General features: G+C 55.9%; 1 protein-coding gene across 10 annotated transcripts; it reads left to right on the forward strand.

Annotated features, from left to right (window-relative positions):
- Window positions 1-211: 211 nt before the first annotated feature.
- NCAPH2 (non-SMC condensin II complex subunit H2) lies at window positions 212-15,360 on the forward strand. 10 transcript variants are annotated; one of them, XM_054675785.2, is made up of 21 exons: window positions 400-643; window positions 7,985-8,039; window positions 8,713-8,814; window positions 9,693-9,748; window positions 9,843-9,927; window positions 10,007-10,075; window positions 10,239-10,318; window positions 10,399-10,544; window positions 10,915-10,998; window positions 11,456-11,586; window positions 12,853-12,924; window positions 13,431-13,497; window positions 13,629-13,736; window positions 13,874-13,927; window positions 14,069-14,139; window positions 14,231-14,303; window positions 14,386-14,457; window positions 14,559-14,608; window positions 14,709-14,810; window positions 14,905-15,054; window positions 15,123-15,360. In XM_054675785.2, exons 2-21 carry the CDS (start codon window positions 8,013-8,015, stop codon window positions 15,261-15,263), a joined length of 1,740 nt encoding a protein of 579 aa, XP_054531760.1. In that variant the 5' UTR covers window positions 400-643; window positions 7,985-8,012; the 3' UTR covers window positions 15,264-15,360. The 10 variants fall into 10 exon arrangements, with proteins under 10 accessions (XP_009436957.2, XP_001142278.2, XP_016794985.2 ...); XM_063808008.1 differs by having other exon boundaries at window positions 14,389-14,457; XM_063808009.1 differs by having other exon boundaries at window positions 14,389-14,457; window positions 14,559-14,605.
- Window positions 15,361-15,383: the final 23 nt, after the last annotated feature.

Here is a 15,383-nt window from a genome sequence, read left to right on the forward strand (position 1 = left end):
TCGGCCCGCCCGCCCGCGGCAGCCCCAGGCCCCGCCTCCTCACCGCCCCGCCCGCCCAAACCGTGGCAGCCCCAAGCCCCGCCTCCTCGGCCCGCCCGCCCGCGGCAGCCCCAGGCCCCGCCTCCTCACCGCCCCGCCCGCCCAACCCGTGGCAGCCCCAAGCCCCGCCTCCTCGGCCCGCCCGCCCGCGGCAGCTCCAGGCCCCGCCCCACCCCGCCCCGCCCGACCCACGGCGGCCCCAAAAGCCCTCCCGTCCAAACTGGTGGCAGCCCAAAGCTCCGCCCCCCCCCCCCCCCCCCGCCGGAGGCTTCGACCCCGCCCCGCGACTCTTCCGGTGAGCTCCCGCTGCGCGGCGCGGGGGTTCGCCTCTCTGGCTTTTGCCCACGTTACGTCATAGACATGCGCGCGACGCCGCGCCTACGCATTTTCCTGGGCGGGAACAGCAAAATGGCGCCAGAACTAGTGGCGGGCTGAGGACGCCGTACCCCTTGGAAGGCAGCCCTGCGGTCCCTTTGCCGCCCGTTCCCTCCCGGACATGGAGGACGTGGAGGCGCGCTTCGCCCACCTCTTGCAGCCCATCCGCGACCTCACCAAGAACTGGGAGGTGGACGTGGCGGCCCAACTGGGCGAGTATCTGGAGGAGGTAAGGGCGGCGGGGGAGTGACGCGGGGTGGGCCGGCGGGTGGGGCTGCGGGGCGGGGGCTCCGGGCCCGGGGCTGTGGGCGCCCCACCGCCTCCACGCCTATGGCCATCTGGCGCTCTGGCCGCGCAGGTCCTCGGGCTCCCTGCTTCTTTTCAAACTCCATCTCTGCCTCCCCAAATCATCCCTTGTTGGATTAGCGTGGACCTGTCATTGCAGGTTTCTACCCGTCAGCGAGCCGTGAATGATTGAGTGGGTGGTGACCAGCCGTTTCTCTAACGTAGTGGAATAGACTAGAAAGCATTATTGCTTTTATTGCAGTTATTGCGAGCATGCTTGTGTGTTTGAGAGGTCTGGATCACGATGTCAGAGGAATTTTTTATCTTGGATTTTCAAACCAATTTCAAGCTATTGCCATGCTCTATCCTGTTAGCGATTAGTGTTTCTTCCACGTTTGACAGCCCTGTCTAGACCTCTGTTAAGCTGTCTGCTCCATATTTGCGCTTCATTTTTACTCCTCAGCCCAGCTCAGTCTGGCGTCCACGACACTTAAATGTTTCTTGTCTTGATCAGCAGTGATCTCCATTCTACCAAATCCAAGGAACATACTCAAGTCAGCATTTGTTGGACTGGCCACTCCTTTCTTTTTGAAACATGGTGGTAGGATTTTTTTTTTCCCTATTTCATTGCCTGATTTTTCTTTTCTATCCAGTCTCTTAAGTGTTGAGTTCCTCAGGATGGGGCCTGGGTCATCTTCTGATGCATTTCCCCTAAAGTGTCATTTATTTCTATGATTTTAAATATTGCCTGTATTAGGACAACTACCAGATCTGCAGCTCCATCCCAGATCTTTCCTCCAAATCTACTTTACATATCCAGCTGCTCTCTTGACATCTAGTGGGTGTCACGTAAACATCTCATTTAACATATTTAAAGTGGAACTCTTCATTTTTCTGCTTAAACCCCAGCCTTTCCCATCTCGGAAAATGACATCGCTGTTCAACCAAAAGCAAAAGCTAAATGTGGCTATAGTGAAGCCCCATGCTTAACACCCAGTTCATCCATGAATTCCATCAGTTATACCACCAGAATATCACTTGAATTCATCTGTTGTCCATTTTATTTGGTCTAGGCCACCATTGTCTCTGGCCTGGATTTGTGTAAAACCTTCCTATTTGGGTTCCCTTATCCCTGTTTTTGTCCCGTCCAATTCGTGCTCCAACCAGCAGCAAGTGTGACTCTTAAAAATTAAAATCTGGCCACAGCACTGTTTTCTGCCTAAAACCAACCCCTCAGTGGCTTTCCATTATGCTCAGAATAAAACCCAAATTTCCTTCTCTGAACCTGGCTCTGCTCTCCATTTTAGCCTCATTTTGGGCTGTTTTGTATCTTGTTCTTTTGAACCAGTCAACCTATGGCCCCCTCAAGCTTTTTCTTGGTGGAAGGTCTTCATGCTTTCTGCCCCCACTTGGGAATGTTCTTTTTTGTTTTTATTTATTTATTTATATATTTTGAGACGGAGTCTCGCTCTGAGACGGAAGTGCAGTGGCGCGATCTCAGCTCACTGCAAGCTCCGCCTCCCGGGTTCACATCATTCTGCCTCAGCCTCTGCAGTAGCTGGGACTACAGGCGCCCGCCTCCACGCCCAGCTAATTTTTTTGTATTTTACTAGAGACAGGGTTTCACCGTGTTAGCCAGGATGGTCTCGATCTCCTGACCTCGTGATCCGCCTGCCTTGGCCTCCCAAAGTGCTCGGATTACAGGCGTGAGCCACCGCGCCCGGCCTCTTTTTTGTTTTTAAATAAAGAGGGACTTCATATGGCAAGGAAAAGGAGAAAAAAAAATTCAGAGAGGAGGATCTTACTGTGTTGCCCAGGCTGGTCTCAAACTGCTGTGCTCAAGCAGTCCTCCTGCCTCAGCTTCTCAGGTAGCTGGGACTATAGCTGTGCACCACCACACCTGGCTGGGAATATTCTTTCAATGACTGAGTCTGTTTTCTTTTCTTTTTTTGAGATGGAGTCTTGCTCTGTTGCCCGGGCTGGAGTACAATGGCAGAATCTTGGCTCACTGCAACCTCCGACTCCCAGGTTCAAGCAATTCTCCTGCCTTGGCCTCCCGAGTAGCTGGGATTACAGGCATGCACCACCACGTCCAGTTAATTTTTGTATTTTTAGTAGAGATGGGTTTCGCCACATTGGCCAGGCTGGTCTCAAACTCCTGACCTCAGGTGATCCAGCCAGTTCTGCCTCTTTCCAAAGTGCTGGGATTACAGACGTGAGCCACAACGCCTGGCTAACTGAGTCCTTTTCATTCTTAAGGTCTTAGTGTAAATGTCAGCTGACCACCCTATCTAAAATAGTCCTCTCCATCTCAGCACCTTATACACTTTAGAATGTTTATCATAAGCCATTTAAAATTTTTTTTTTTTGAGATGGAGTCTTACTCTGTCGCCCAGGCTGGAGTGCAGTGGCACGATCTCAGCTCACTGCAAGCTCTGCCTTCTGGGTTCACGCCATTTTCCTGCCTCAGCCTCCCGAGTAGCTGGGACTACAGGCACCTGCCACCACACCCGGCTAATTTTTTGTATTTTTAGTAGAGACGGGTTTTTACCGTGTTAGCCAGGATGGTCTCGATCTCCTGACCTGGTGATCCGCCCGTGTCGGTGTCCCAAAGTGCTGGGATTACAGGCATGAGCCACCGCGCCCGGCCAAAAAAATTTTTATTTATTTATATGTTTATTTTTTGAGATGGAGTCTCACTCTGTCACCCAGGCTGGAGTGCAGTGGTGCAATCTCAGCTTGCTGCAGCCTCCACCTTCTGGGTTCAAGCAGTTCTCCTGCCTCAGCCTCTTTTTTTTTTTTTTTTTTTTTTTTGAGACGGAGTCTCACTCTGTCGCCCAGGCTGGAGTGCAGTGGTGCAATCTCGGCTCACTGCAAGCTCCACCTCCTGGGTTCACACCATTCTCCTGCCTCAGCCTCCCGAGTAGCTGGGACTACTGGCACCCGCCACCACGCCCGGCTAATTTTTTGTATTTTTTTAGTAGAGACGGGGTTTCACCGTATTAGCCAGGATGGTCTCGATCTCCTGACCTCATGATCCACCTGCCTCGGCCTCCCAAAGTGCTGGGATTACAGGCCTGAGCCACCGCATCCGGTCCTGCCTCAGCCTCTTGAGTAGCTGGGATTACAGGCGCCTGCCACCACGCCCGGCTAATTTTTTTTTTTTTTTGAGACAGAGTCTTGCTCTGTGGCCCAAGTTGGAGTGCAGTGGCACAATCTCGGCTCACTGCAAGCTCCATCTCCTGGGTTCACGCCATTCTCCTACTTCAGCCTCCTCAGTAGCTGGGATTACAGGCACCCGCCACCACGCCCGGCTAATTTTTTTGTATTTTTTAGTAGAGACAGGGTTTCACCATGTTAGCCAGGATGGTCTTGGTCTCCTGACCTCGTGATCCACCCGCCTCGGCCTCCCAAAATGCTGGGATTACAGGTGTGAGCCACCGTGCCTGGCCCCAGCTAATTTTTGTATTTTTAGTAGAGATGGGGTTTCACCATGTTGGCCAGGCTGGTCTCGAACTCCTGACCTCGTGATCCGCCCACCTCATCCTTTGAAAGTGCTGGGATTGCAGGTGTGAGCCACTGCGACTGGCCACAAGCCATTCTTCAACTCTTTTACCTGTTTGTGGCCTGTCTCCACCCTAGAATGTGAATTCTGCCAGGGCAGGGACCATACTTATGCCCTCTTTTGTCTGCTTAGTAGAGTGCCTGGCACATAGTTGTGGACGTTAAAGTGTTTGTTAAATGCGCATGTGATCTAATGACCAAACTTCTCTGCTCTCATGCATAGTTGGCTGAGAAAATACAGGGAACTGTGCTGGGCAGAGCTCCTGTGGATTCAGGTTTTCACATCAAGCAGGGTCCATGGGGACACCTGTTCACTTGGTAAATCTCCTTCCTGGCTTGGTCAGCTCCCTTCCTGCTTTCTTATGTCTGCTCTTCCAAACCTCTTCTGCTTGAAGTCCTGATTTCCTGGTTTCTAGTATTATCTTTTTCCTTCTGTCATTTTCCACACACTACCATGATGTTCTTTTTCTTTTTTTTGTCCTTTGTTTTTGTTTTTTTTGTTTTTTGTTTTAGATAGGTTCTTGCCCTGTTGCCCAGGCTAGAGTGCAGTGGTGCAATCATGGCTCACTGCAGCCTCGACCTCCCAGGCTCAAGTGATCCTCCCATCTCCCAAGTAGCTGGGACTGCAGGCATGTGCCACCGCACCTGGCTAATTTTTTGTATTTTTGGTAGAGATGGGGTGTCACTGTGTTGCCCAGGCTGTTCTCAAACTCCCAAGCTCAAGTGATCCACCTGCCTTGGCCTCCCAGAGTGCTAGGATTATAGGTGTGAGCCATTGCACTGGCCGGAATGTTCTTCTAATACTGTCATGATCCTACTCTCTTTTATCCATTTATTTATTCATTGTTGTTAGTTGTGAATTGTGTGCCAAGAACCATGTTAAACTTTGAAAAAATAGTGCCAAGCAAAGCAAATGATAATCCCACTATGGTAGGACTTCCACTGTCATGGGAAGACGGGTCCAAGAGAGTAACCGCGTGGGGGTGTAATAAATATGCATTTGGTGTTTACTTGTGTTAAGCACCTGTTTTATGTGCTTTACACATATGAATGCAGAGTCCTCACAAAAACCCTGTTAGTAGAGGCGTTAGAGATGTACTCTGAATGATAGTGGTTCCTGGCAGATCAGAATCCAGCCTCCACCCCTGCGTGTGACTTTGTGTAGTCAGAAACTGATGGCCAGGCGAGGTGGCTCACGCCTGTGATCCCAGCACTTTGGGGGGCCAAGGTGGCTCACGCCTGTGATCCCAGCACTTTGGGGGGCCGAGGTGGCTCACGCCTGTGATCCCAGCACTTTGGGGGGCCGAGGTGGCTCACGCCTGTGATCCCAGCACTTTGGGGGGCCGAGGTGGCTCACGCCTGTGATCCCAGCACTTTGGAGGGCCGAGGTGGCTCACGCCTGTGATCCCAGCACTTAGGGGGGCCGAGGTGGCTCACGCCTGTGATCCCAGCACTTAGGGGGGCCGAGGTGGCTCATGCCTGTGATCCCAGCACTTAGGGAGGCCGAGGTGGCTTACGCCTGTAATGCTAGCACTTTGGGAGGCCGAGGCAGGCGGATCATTTGAGGTCAGGAGTTCGAGACGAGTCTTACCAGCACGGTGAAAACCTGTCTCTGCTAAAAGTACAAAAAAAATTAGCCCGGTATGGTGGTGCATGCCTGTAGTCCCAGTTACTTGGGAGGCTGAGGCAGGAAAATCACTTGAACCTGGGAGGCAGGGGTTGCAGTGAGCCGAGATTGTGCCACTGCACTCCAGCCTGGACAACAGAGCGAGAGACTGTCTCAAAAACAAAAACCAAAACCAACCAACCAACCAAAAAAATCACCAGAAACTTATGAGGGATTTGAAAGAAAATGTATGGTCCTGTGGAGAGTTTGGGGGACTTTGTTTGGGATGAAAGCAGTTACTTATTTATGGTGAGCTAAAGAATGTTTAGCTCCAGGTGGAGGAAACCTGGTGTTGGAAGGATTGGAGTTTTTACAAAAATTAGCCGGGCGCCTATAATCCCAGCTACTCAGGAAGCTTAGGCAGGGAGAATTACTTGAACCCAGGAGGCGGAGGTTGCAGTGAGCTGAGATTGCGCCCCTGCATTCCAGCTTGGGCGACAGAGTGAGACTCCGTCTCAAACAAAACAAAACAAAACAAAACAGAAGGTTCCGAGTTGGGACCATAGAGCAGAGGAGGGCAGGCAGCTGGAGAGGGAGGCTGGCCAGCATGGAGGCCTCCCTCTGGCTCCGTTTAGGATTTTGGGTTTTTCCTGCCACTGTTAGGAAAAACCCAAAATCCTAAACAGAGGCACTGAGCAGAGCGTGGAGAGTGGACGGGAGGGGAGTGAAGGGCAGGAGGAGCCCTGTCAGTGCAGAGGCGAAAGGGGAGGTGGTGGGGCCAGAATGGGGGTGACTGTGGAGAGGAACCCCTGGGTTTCTGGGCAGGTGGGTTGGGGGCTATTTGGAGTTCAGTGTGGATGCATTCAGTATGAATCTTGGTGAAGCCATCCAAGCGATGTTTGAAGAAGGCAGCTGAACATGTGGGTTTGGGCTCAGATGACAGGTCCAACCTGGGGAGGTGAGAAGACAAGTGAAGCCCAGTAGTGTCTTGGGAGTGGGCAAGCCAGCCAGGCTGAGGGTCATTGGAGAGAAGGGCCACCTCTGCAGCTCGGCTTCCAGGCCGCCATCTCCTCCATGTTCCCTTCTTTCTGGCCCAGCTCTTCAGGTCTTGAACACCCCCGAGGTCCTTACACTCCGTAGACGACCATGCTGCTGTTTCCTCTCCCTTCCTCCCAGATCTGACAAACACCCTTTATCCTTCAAGAGCTAATGGAAGTGACTCCCCTTGGGGATGGCTTCCCAGCCTCTCCCCCTCCTTCGTGCTACCATGGTGCCTGAAATCTTGCCTCTCCCCAGCACGTGCCATGCTTTGGCCATGTTTAGATCATGCTCATTTTCCTGAAGAGACGTGTCCAGTCTCTGCTAGCTGCCTTCACGTTCCCTTCATCTGTCTGGTGAGCCTCTGCGTTTTTCAGGCTTAGCTTTGACATTATCTATGCATGTATTCATCAAATATTTACTGGACACCAGTGTCAGGCACTGAACAGAAGGCTGGAATTACACTAATGCTGCTCACACAGTTCACTAAGGGACACGATCACACTAACGGAGGCCCCAGGAATGGAGGGGCTCTGAAAAAGAGTTTGCGTGGGGACAGCTGGGGGTCGGTGTTCCAGGCAGATGGAAATGCAAAATTGAAGAGCTGGAAAGACACCTAGGGGCTTCAAAGTGTCGTTTGTGGCTGGGCACGGTGGTGCATGCCTGTGATCCCAGTGCTTTGGGAGGCTGAGGCAGGAGGATCACTGGAGGCCAGGAGTTTGAGACCAACCTGGGCAACATAGAGAAACCCTGTCTCTACAAAAACATTTTTTTTTGAGACGGAGTCTCGCTCTGTCGCCCAGGCTGGAGTGCAGTGGCGCGATCTCGGCTCACTGCAAGCTCCGCCTCCCGGGTTCATGCCATTCTCCTGCCTCAGCCTCCCGAGTAGCTGGGACTACAGGCGCCCGCCACCACGCCCAGCTAATTTTTTGTATTTTTAGTAGAGACGAGGTTTCACCGTGTTAGCCAGGATGGTCTCGATCTCCTGACCTCATGATCTGCCCGCCTCGGCCTCCCAAAGTGCTGGGATTACAGGTGTGAGCCACCGCACCCGGCCTTTTTTTTTTTTTTTTAAAGTGTCATTTGCTGAGGAGGAATACAGGAGATGAGCCAGCGTTGGGGAAGATGTTGGGTAAAGTATGGAAGTAAAGTGTTTGGGGACATTTGAATGTACTCTGTGGACAGCTATGAATGCAGCCCCAGAGCTAAGGAGAGAGAGCTGGTCGGGTTGGCTTTGGGGCTCATTGGCTTATGGTTGGCAGCTTGGGCATGGGATGAAGGAATGTGCATGGCGGGGGGTGGAGCGCCTGGCGCATTGACGTTTAAGGGGTGACAGAGGAGCTGGGGCTCCGGGAGGCTGAGGGGGGCAGAGGAAGGATGACGACTCACCTGTAACTGTTTTCCTGAGTTCTCTGCTCAGAGGATGGAGACCTCAGCATTTTATCTCTGCCTTTCCTACCCCTGAGGTTCCCTTTTCTTCTCTGTGTCGGGGATCTTCCTGCTGGAGTCTGTCAGCCTCCGGCGCCTTGTGGAGGGAGCTGCTGTGCTGCCCTGGTTGTTTGTAGACAGTGTGCCCTGGGGGCCTTCCACTTCCAAAACAGGTTTTTGTTATAGGAAGTAGGGGGAAACACAGAGACCTGTCTCTGCCCCGAAATACCAGGGACAACTGGTGAGCCCACAGCAGAGCTAGAGCTGCCCATCTCGGGAGGTGCTGGGCAGAGACCAAAGATGGGTGGGGCTGCCCTGGAAGAAGCGAGTGCAGACTGGGCCTTGGATTCCCCCTGCCTTTGTGTTGTTTCTTGCAGCTGGATCAGATCTGCATTTCTTTTGACGAAGGCAAGACCACAATGAACTTCATTGAGGCAGCGTTGTTGATCCAGGGCTCTGCCTGCGTCTACAGTAAGAAGGTGGGCCCTGCTTGACGCTGGTCTTGGCATTTTGGTGGCCAGTGGGACCGCAGTCGGCTCTCCTTCTGGGGCAGGTGCAGTGGTCGTCCCGTCTGTGACCTACCTCCCTCTCTCCTCAGGTCTCAGCCAATTCCTCAGCACCTTCCAACACCAAGAACAATTTTTAATTTAAAATTGCACAGCCAGGCAGGGAGGGTCTTGTGTGCTGTTGGGCTCTGTTGTCTTGGGGGAATGACACCTGCTGTGTGCACTTGGACACAGCCCAGGGTGCCACGTGCACCCACCTTCCCCTTCCCCGTCCCCTACTTGTGGGTGCTTCATTGTCAGCACCTAGAAAGTCCACAACCACCACCCTCACGGTGGGGCCTCTGTTCTGTGGAGGAGAAGGACAGGAAGTGAGTGAAGGGCTCTGTCCTGCAGGCCCCGTGGCGGCAGGAGCTGGGACAGGGCAGGGCCAGGACAGGAGGAGGGGCTGGGGTGATGCTGGCGGGAGCACATGGGCGGAGGAGCAGCAGGGCTGCAGGCCGTCGGCAGAGTGGGTGCCAAGCACGAGGGGCCTCGCCACCAAGGGCCGTGTGATGAGGCACACTGTGGGAACCCCAGTGCTGTCAGGGTCACACGTTGAGAGGGCCACACTCGCAGCTGCGTGGACCATAGCGGGCAGAGGAGAGATGTGGGCGGCCTCAGCTGGTAAAGTAATTCTCATGAGATTCCTGGTTTGATTTGAGAATTATTTTTGGAACCAAAATTGGTGGTTTCTTGTACTGGAGGTTTGGTGGTGGTGGCCAGGCCTCGTGGGGGCACCGATGGATAGCTGGGAAGGCCTTGCGGGTGGGCCCCTCCTTTCTGGGTCCTCACTGCCTGCATCTGGTCACCAGGTGGAATACCTCTACTCACTCGTCTACCAGGCCCTTGATTTCATCTCTGGAAAGAGGTGAGTTCTGCAGCCACTCACTGTGCTGCTCTGCGTGTGGCCAGGGAGGCCCCTGCAGCTCCTGGGATGCCCATGGGATGTGCTTCTCTCTCAGGCGGGCCAAGCAGCTCTCTTCGGTGCAGGAGGACAGGGCCAATGGGGTTGCCAGCTCTGGGGTCCCCCAGGAGGCAGAGAATGAGGTGAGTTTCTTTGGCATGTGGCCCCCGCCCACTGTGTGTTTGCCTGGGCTCCGCCCCCACGAGCTCTGTCTCCCTCCAGTTCCTGTCGCTGGATGACTTCCCTGACTCCCGGACTAACGTGGATCTCAAGAATGATCAGACGCCCAGTGTGAGTCCTGGCCTGGCCCCTCTTAGGCTGGGGTGAGGTCAGCACTTTCCCTGGGGCTGTGTTGAGCTGATGGGGTGTGGGAAGGTGTCATTGCCCCATGTGGGTCCTGTTCTCCACTGGAGTGGAAGGATGCCTGGCTCACCCACCCTTGGCCTCCATGCAGGAGGTCCTCATCATCCCCCTCCTGCCCATGGCCCTGGTGGCCCCTGATGAAATGGAGAAGAACAACAATCCCCTGTACAGGTAGGGATCTGAGCCCAGCGACGGGGAGGGAGGCCTGCCTGGGAAGGGTCTCTACAGCAGGCGTGTTTTCGCCAGCACAGCCGTCAGGGTGAGGTCCTGGCCAGCCGGAAGGATTTCAGGATGAACACGTGTGTTCCCCACCCCAGAGGGGCCTTCATGTTGGAGCCAGAGGGCATGTCCCCCATGGAACCAGCGGGCGTTTCCCCCATGCCAGGGACCCAGAAGGGTGAGGGCTTGGATGCGGGGGGCTTGGTGGGAAGGAAGGGAGGGTCTTCTGGTTGGACTCTTGTGGGGTGCCCTGTGCTTGCCACCTCTGGTCTTGGGAGCTCCCTGTCTCTGGGTGCCTGCTCTAGTCTAGACAGGTTGGCTGGTGCTCATCCCACACATCTGCTGTGCCTTGATTACAAGTTAACATGGTCTCAGTGCCAGAGACCTGGTGCCTGGCTCAGGGCCCTGCTGTCTCCCCGCAGCCCAAGGCCTGGAGTCTGCTGGTCTCTGCCCTCCTGCTGGCCCCTTGGAGAGGCTTGTTGAACACCGGGCAGGGACCATCTTGGAGAGGGGCTGGGCTGACCTTGTCTGATCCCTGTCTCTCCCAGACGCCGGGAGGACTGAGGAGCAGCCAATGGAAGTTTCCGTGTGCAGGAGCCCTGTCCCAGCACTCGGCTTCTCCCAGGAGCCAGGTGAGAAGAGAGCTCCCCAGTGGGACTGGCAGGGCAGCCAAAGAGGGGACCAGGGAGGCAGCACCCAGTGGACAGGGCTCCAAGGGGCTGCTCTCAGCTGCCAGCCTCATGCCCCTTCTGTGGCCCATGAGAGTGAGGCCTCGCCCCGGGGAAGCAGCCACAGCCCCCGGTGAGCCTCAGCCCATCTTGGTTCACTGACTGCCCTCTGACTGCCCTCCTGGGTCTCCTCTCTGGGCAGATGTGGATGGCTGTATTTAAAGAGGAACATTTGCTAAGAAATAAAATGAACCAAGCAGAGCACAGAGCACAGGAGCACGACGAGGATGGTGCAAGGCACCCGCCAAATCCTCTGGGCTCCGTGATTAAAGCTGAGGGAGGAAGTAGCCATCAGGGTCCCTTTGGTGCCGTCTGGTCTCGGCACTCCTTGGAGCTGATCACTCTCTTGCTCCCTGCCTAGGCCCCTCTCCAGAAGGCCCGATGCCCCTGGGCGGGGGCGAGGACGAGGATGCAGAGGAGGCAGTAGAGCTTCCTGAGGCCTCGGCCCCCAAGGCCGCTCTGGAGCCCAAGGAGTCCAGGAGCCCGCAGCAGGTGGGACCCACATGGAGGCCTGCAGAGCCTGAGCTGTGAACTGGCAACCCTGGCTCTGGGGCCGAGTCACCTTGCACAAGGAGGACAGTGGTATGGCCTTGGCCCCAGACCACTGGTCTGGGGCAGAAGCCCACCCGTCTTGCAGCCCATCCTGCAACCAGCCCTTTTGAAGAGCAGCTTCTGTGTTCCTCCCCTCTCTGAGCAGAACTGATGCTCCTCAGAGTAGTGGGCTGGCGTCCAAGGGTTTGAGTCCTGTCGAGCTCATGGCAACCTGGGATGGCCGCTGGTTGCCAAGGTGCCTCTCTGCAGTCGGGCTGGTAGGAGGGGGTGTCTGGAGGCCATTGCTGCCTCCCTCAACCCCCGGGGTCAACTGTACCCAGCCTAGAGCCAAGAAATCCTTCCTTTTTATTCATTAAAACAAAATCAACCTGATGCATACAGAGGAAATGTTAACGTTTCTTCACTCTAGTTGGTAGATGGCATGGATATTTGTCATATTCTATTCATTTTTCCTAGTTTTGAAGAAGAGTACCCCGTGACCACTGTTTGTGTTTTTTGTTTGTTTGTTTTTTGAGATGGAGTTTTGCTCTGTCACCCAGGCTGGAGTGCAGTGGTGCGATCTTGGCTCACTGCAAGCTCCGCCTCCCGGGTTCACGGCCATTCTCCTCCCTCAGCCTCCCAAGTAGCTGGGACTACAGGCGCCCGCCACCACGCCTGGCTAATTTTTTGTATTTTTAGTAGAGACGGGGTTTCACCATGTTGGCCAGGATGGTCTCAATCGCCTGACTTCGTGATCTGCCCGTCTTGGCCTCCCAAAGCACTGGGATTACAGGCGTGAGCCACTGTGTCCGGTCCCTGTAGGTTTTTTTTTTTTTTTTTTGGACGGAGTCTTGTTCTTTTGCCCAGGCTGGAGTGCAGTGGTGTGATATCGGCTCACTGCAACCTCTGCCTCCTGGGTTCAGGCGATTCTCCTGCCTCAGCCTCCCGAGTAGGTGGGATTACAGGTGTGCGCCACCACACCCGGCTAATTTTTTTTGTATTTTTAGTAGAGGCGGGGTTTCACCATGTTGGCCAGGCTGGTCTCAAACTCTTGACCTCAGGTGATCTGCCCACCTTGGCCTCCCAAAGTGCTGGGATTACAGGCATGAGCCACCACGCCCGACCCTTGTAGGGTTCTTGATGTTAACCCAAGGTGGAGTTCCTGGGGTACCCAGAGCCTTGAGGGGAGAAAGAGGAGAAGTGGGGACCCTGTGACTGTCTTTGCAGAGTGCTGCCCTGCCCAGTAGGTACATGCTGCGGGAGCGAGAGGGGGCCCCAGAGCCTGCATCCTGCGTGAAGGTAGGAGTGTTGGGGCCCTGACCCCCGGCAGGGAGGGATGGGCGGATTCGAGGACTGGCTGCCTGCCCATCATGCTCTTGCTCCTGCTGGCCTGTGGTGTTCCCAGCCTGTGGCTCTTTGCACTTGCTCTCTTAAAGACCCCCTCATGCGACTCTGGGCTCCCACCCTCCCTCTAGTGTTCTCCTCTGTGATCCAGGATTTGAGTGTGGTTGGCTCTGCCCCAGGCTGTCACTGCACTTGTTGCCTGGGCTTTGGGAAGGCGGCTGTGCACCCCCTACTCCTCTGGGAGGGTGGCTGTGAATCCCCTACTCCTTTGGGAGGGTGGCTGTGAACCCCCTACTCCTCCTTTGGGAGGGTGGCTGTGCACCCCCTACTCCTCCTTTGGGAGCGCGGCTGTGTACCCCCTACTTTTCCTTTGGGAGGGCGGCTGTGCATCCCCTACTCCTTTGGGAGGGACGGCTGTGCACCCCCTACTTCTCCAGTGCCTTCTTGTGCTCTGTGCCCAGGAGACTCCAGACCCCTGGCAGAGCCTGGACCCCTTTGACTCCCTGGAGTCTAAGCCCTTCAAGAAAGGTAATTGGGTGGAAGGTACCTCCACTCAGGTACCCCTGGCTGGGTTTCCTGGGGCATGAGGTAGGGGGGTGGGAGTGCGCTTTGCACCCTGATCCCCCAGCAGCTCTAAGACAGTCCCTGTTTGCCCCCAGGTAGGCCTTACTCTGTGCCCCCCTGTGTGGAGGAGGCTATGGGACAGAAGCGCAAGAGGAAGGGCGCTGCCAAGCTGCAGGACTTCCACCAGTGGTACCTGGCTGCCTGTGAGTGGGTGTGGTGTGCACTCCGGACCACTGGGAGCTGGGGGCTGGGCCAGGGCCAGTGGAGGAGGATCAGCACCCTTTTCCCAATGCTGTGGGCAGCTCTTGGCCTGGCTGGTGCTGAGCACGTTCTTTCACAGATGCAGACCATGCCGACAGCAGGAGGCTTCGGCGAAAGGGTCCGTCCTTTGCAGGTGAGGCTTAAGTCCTCGGGGAGGACAGTTTGACTCTCCTTCCCCTACCTCTTCCCCCACCTGGTGTCACCCAAAGCCTTGGGTGGACTGGCACAGGGCCTGGGAAGGACGAGGGAGCCCTCACAAGGCCTTTGTCTGCAGACATGGAGGTCCTGTACTGGACACACGTGAAGGAGCAGTTGGAAACTCTCCGGAAGCTGCAGAGGAGGGAGGCAAGTCCCAGCTGGTCAGCTGTGATCTAGGACCCCGTGGTGGCCCTGATGGGAGGTGACAGTGCCCCTCACAGATGCTTTCTCTGGACAGGTGGCTGAGCAGTGGCTGCGGCCTGCAGAGGAGGACCACCTGGAGGATTCCCTGGAAGACCTGGGGGCAGCAGGTGGGTGCCTGCCAGGGCATGGGGTGGGGCTTGGCACCTGCCGACTAGCTGCCTGCGTGCTGTTCACTCTCCCACCTCCCAGCAGATGACTTTCTAGAGCCTGAGGAGTACGTGGAGCCCGAGGGAGCAGACCCCAGGGAAGCCGCTGACCTTGGTAGGTGGGCAGCGGGCTAGGAGTGCTGAGGGGCCACTGGAGCTGGGGGCAGGGGAGAGCGTGGCCCCTCAGCTGCCCAGCTCACAGCTACCCCTTCCCAGACGCAGTGCCGATGTCCCTGAGCTACGAGGAGCTGGTTCGAAGGAATGTGGTAGGCCTGGATTAGAGGGGGACGGGGAGGGGAGGGGGACAGGTGAGAGGCGCCCAGGCCCCTGCTTGGGAGGCAGTAGCTCCTGCTGATCCTCCCCTAGGAGCTCTTCATCGCCACCTCCCAGAAGTTTGTCCAGGAGACAGAGCTGAGCCAGCGCATCAGGGACTGGGAGGACACAGTGCAGCCTCTGCTCCAGGAGCAGGTGAGGCGGGGCCGCTGGGAACCAGAGCTGTGTGCCGCGGGTCTGTCCAGGGCCTTGCGTCTCTCCGCAGCCAACATGCCCCTCCCCCGTGCAGGAGCAGCATGTGCCCTTTGACATCCACACCTATGGGGACCAGCTGGTCTCACGGTTCCCCCAGCTCAATGAGTGGTGTTCCTTTGCGGAGCTGGTGGCTGGCCAGCCGGCCTTTGAGGTGTGTCGTTCCATGCTGGCCTCCCTGCAGCTGGTGAGTAGCCTGGGATACGTGGGAGGGGGAGACGGTCCCCAGACCCTGCTGATGCGCCACCCCTGCAGGCCAATGACTACACAGTGGAGATCACCCAGCAGCCCGGGCTGGAGATGGCCGTGGACACCATGTCCCTGAGACTGCTCACGCACCAGCGAGCGCACAAGCGCTTCCAGACCTACGCTGCCCCCTCCATGGCCCAGCCCTGAGTGGGGAGCACGGAGGCAGGGGTGGGGGAATGTGTACTGAGGAGCCGTGCGTCTGCTCCTGGCTGGCCCGGCCTAATAAAGCAGTGTTGCCATCTCATCTTCCCCCTAAAAACCCTTTTA

Source organism: Pan troglodytes, chromosome 23 (genome assembly GCF_028858775.2).
Source record: "Pan troglodytes isolate AG18354 chromosome 23, NHGRI_mPanTro3-v2.0_pri, whole genome shotgun sequence".
Lineage (NCBI taxonomy): Eukaryota > Metazoa > Chordata > Mammalia > Primates > Hominidae > Pan > Pan troglodytes.

Bases quoted from the DNA above. Each gene is read 5' to 3' on its own strand.
- NCAPH2 (XM_001142278.7), top strand. From the start codon at position 536: ATGGAGGACGTGGAGGCGCGCTTCGCCCACCTCTTGCAGCCCATCCGC. The intron at 9,749-9,842 runs GTGAGTTCTGCA...CTTCTCTCTCAG, and splicing joins GATTTCATCTCTGGAAAGAG to GCGGGCCAAGCAGCTCTCTT. The intron at 10,999-11,455 runs GTGAGAAGAGAG...CTCCCTGCCTAG, and splicing joins CGGCTTCTCCCAGGAGCCAG to GCCCCTCTCCAGAAGGCCCG.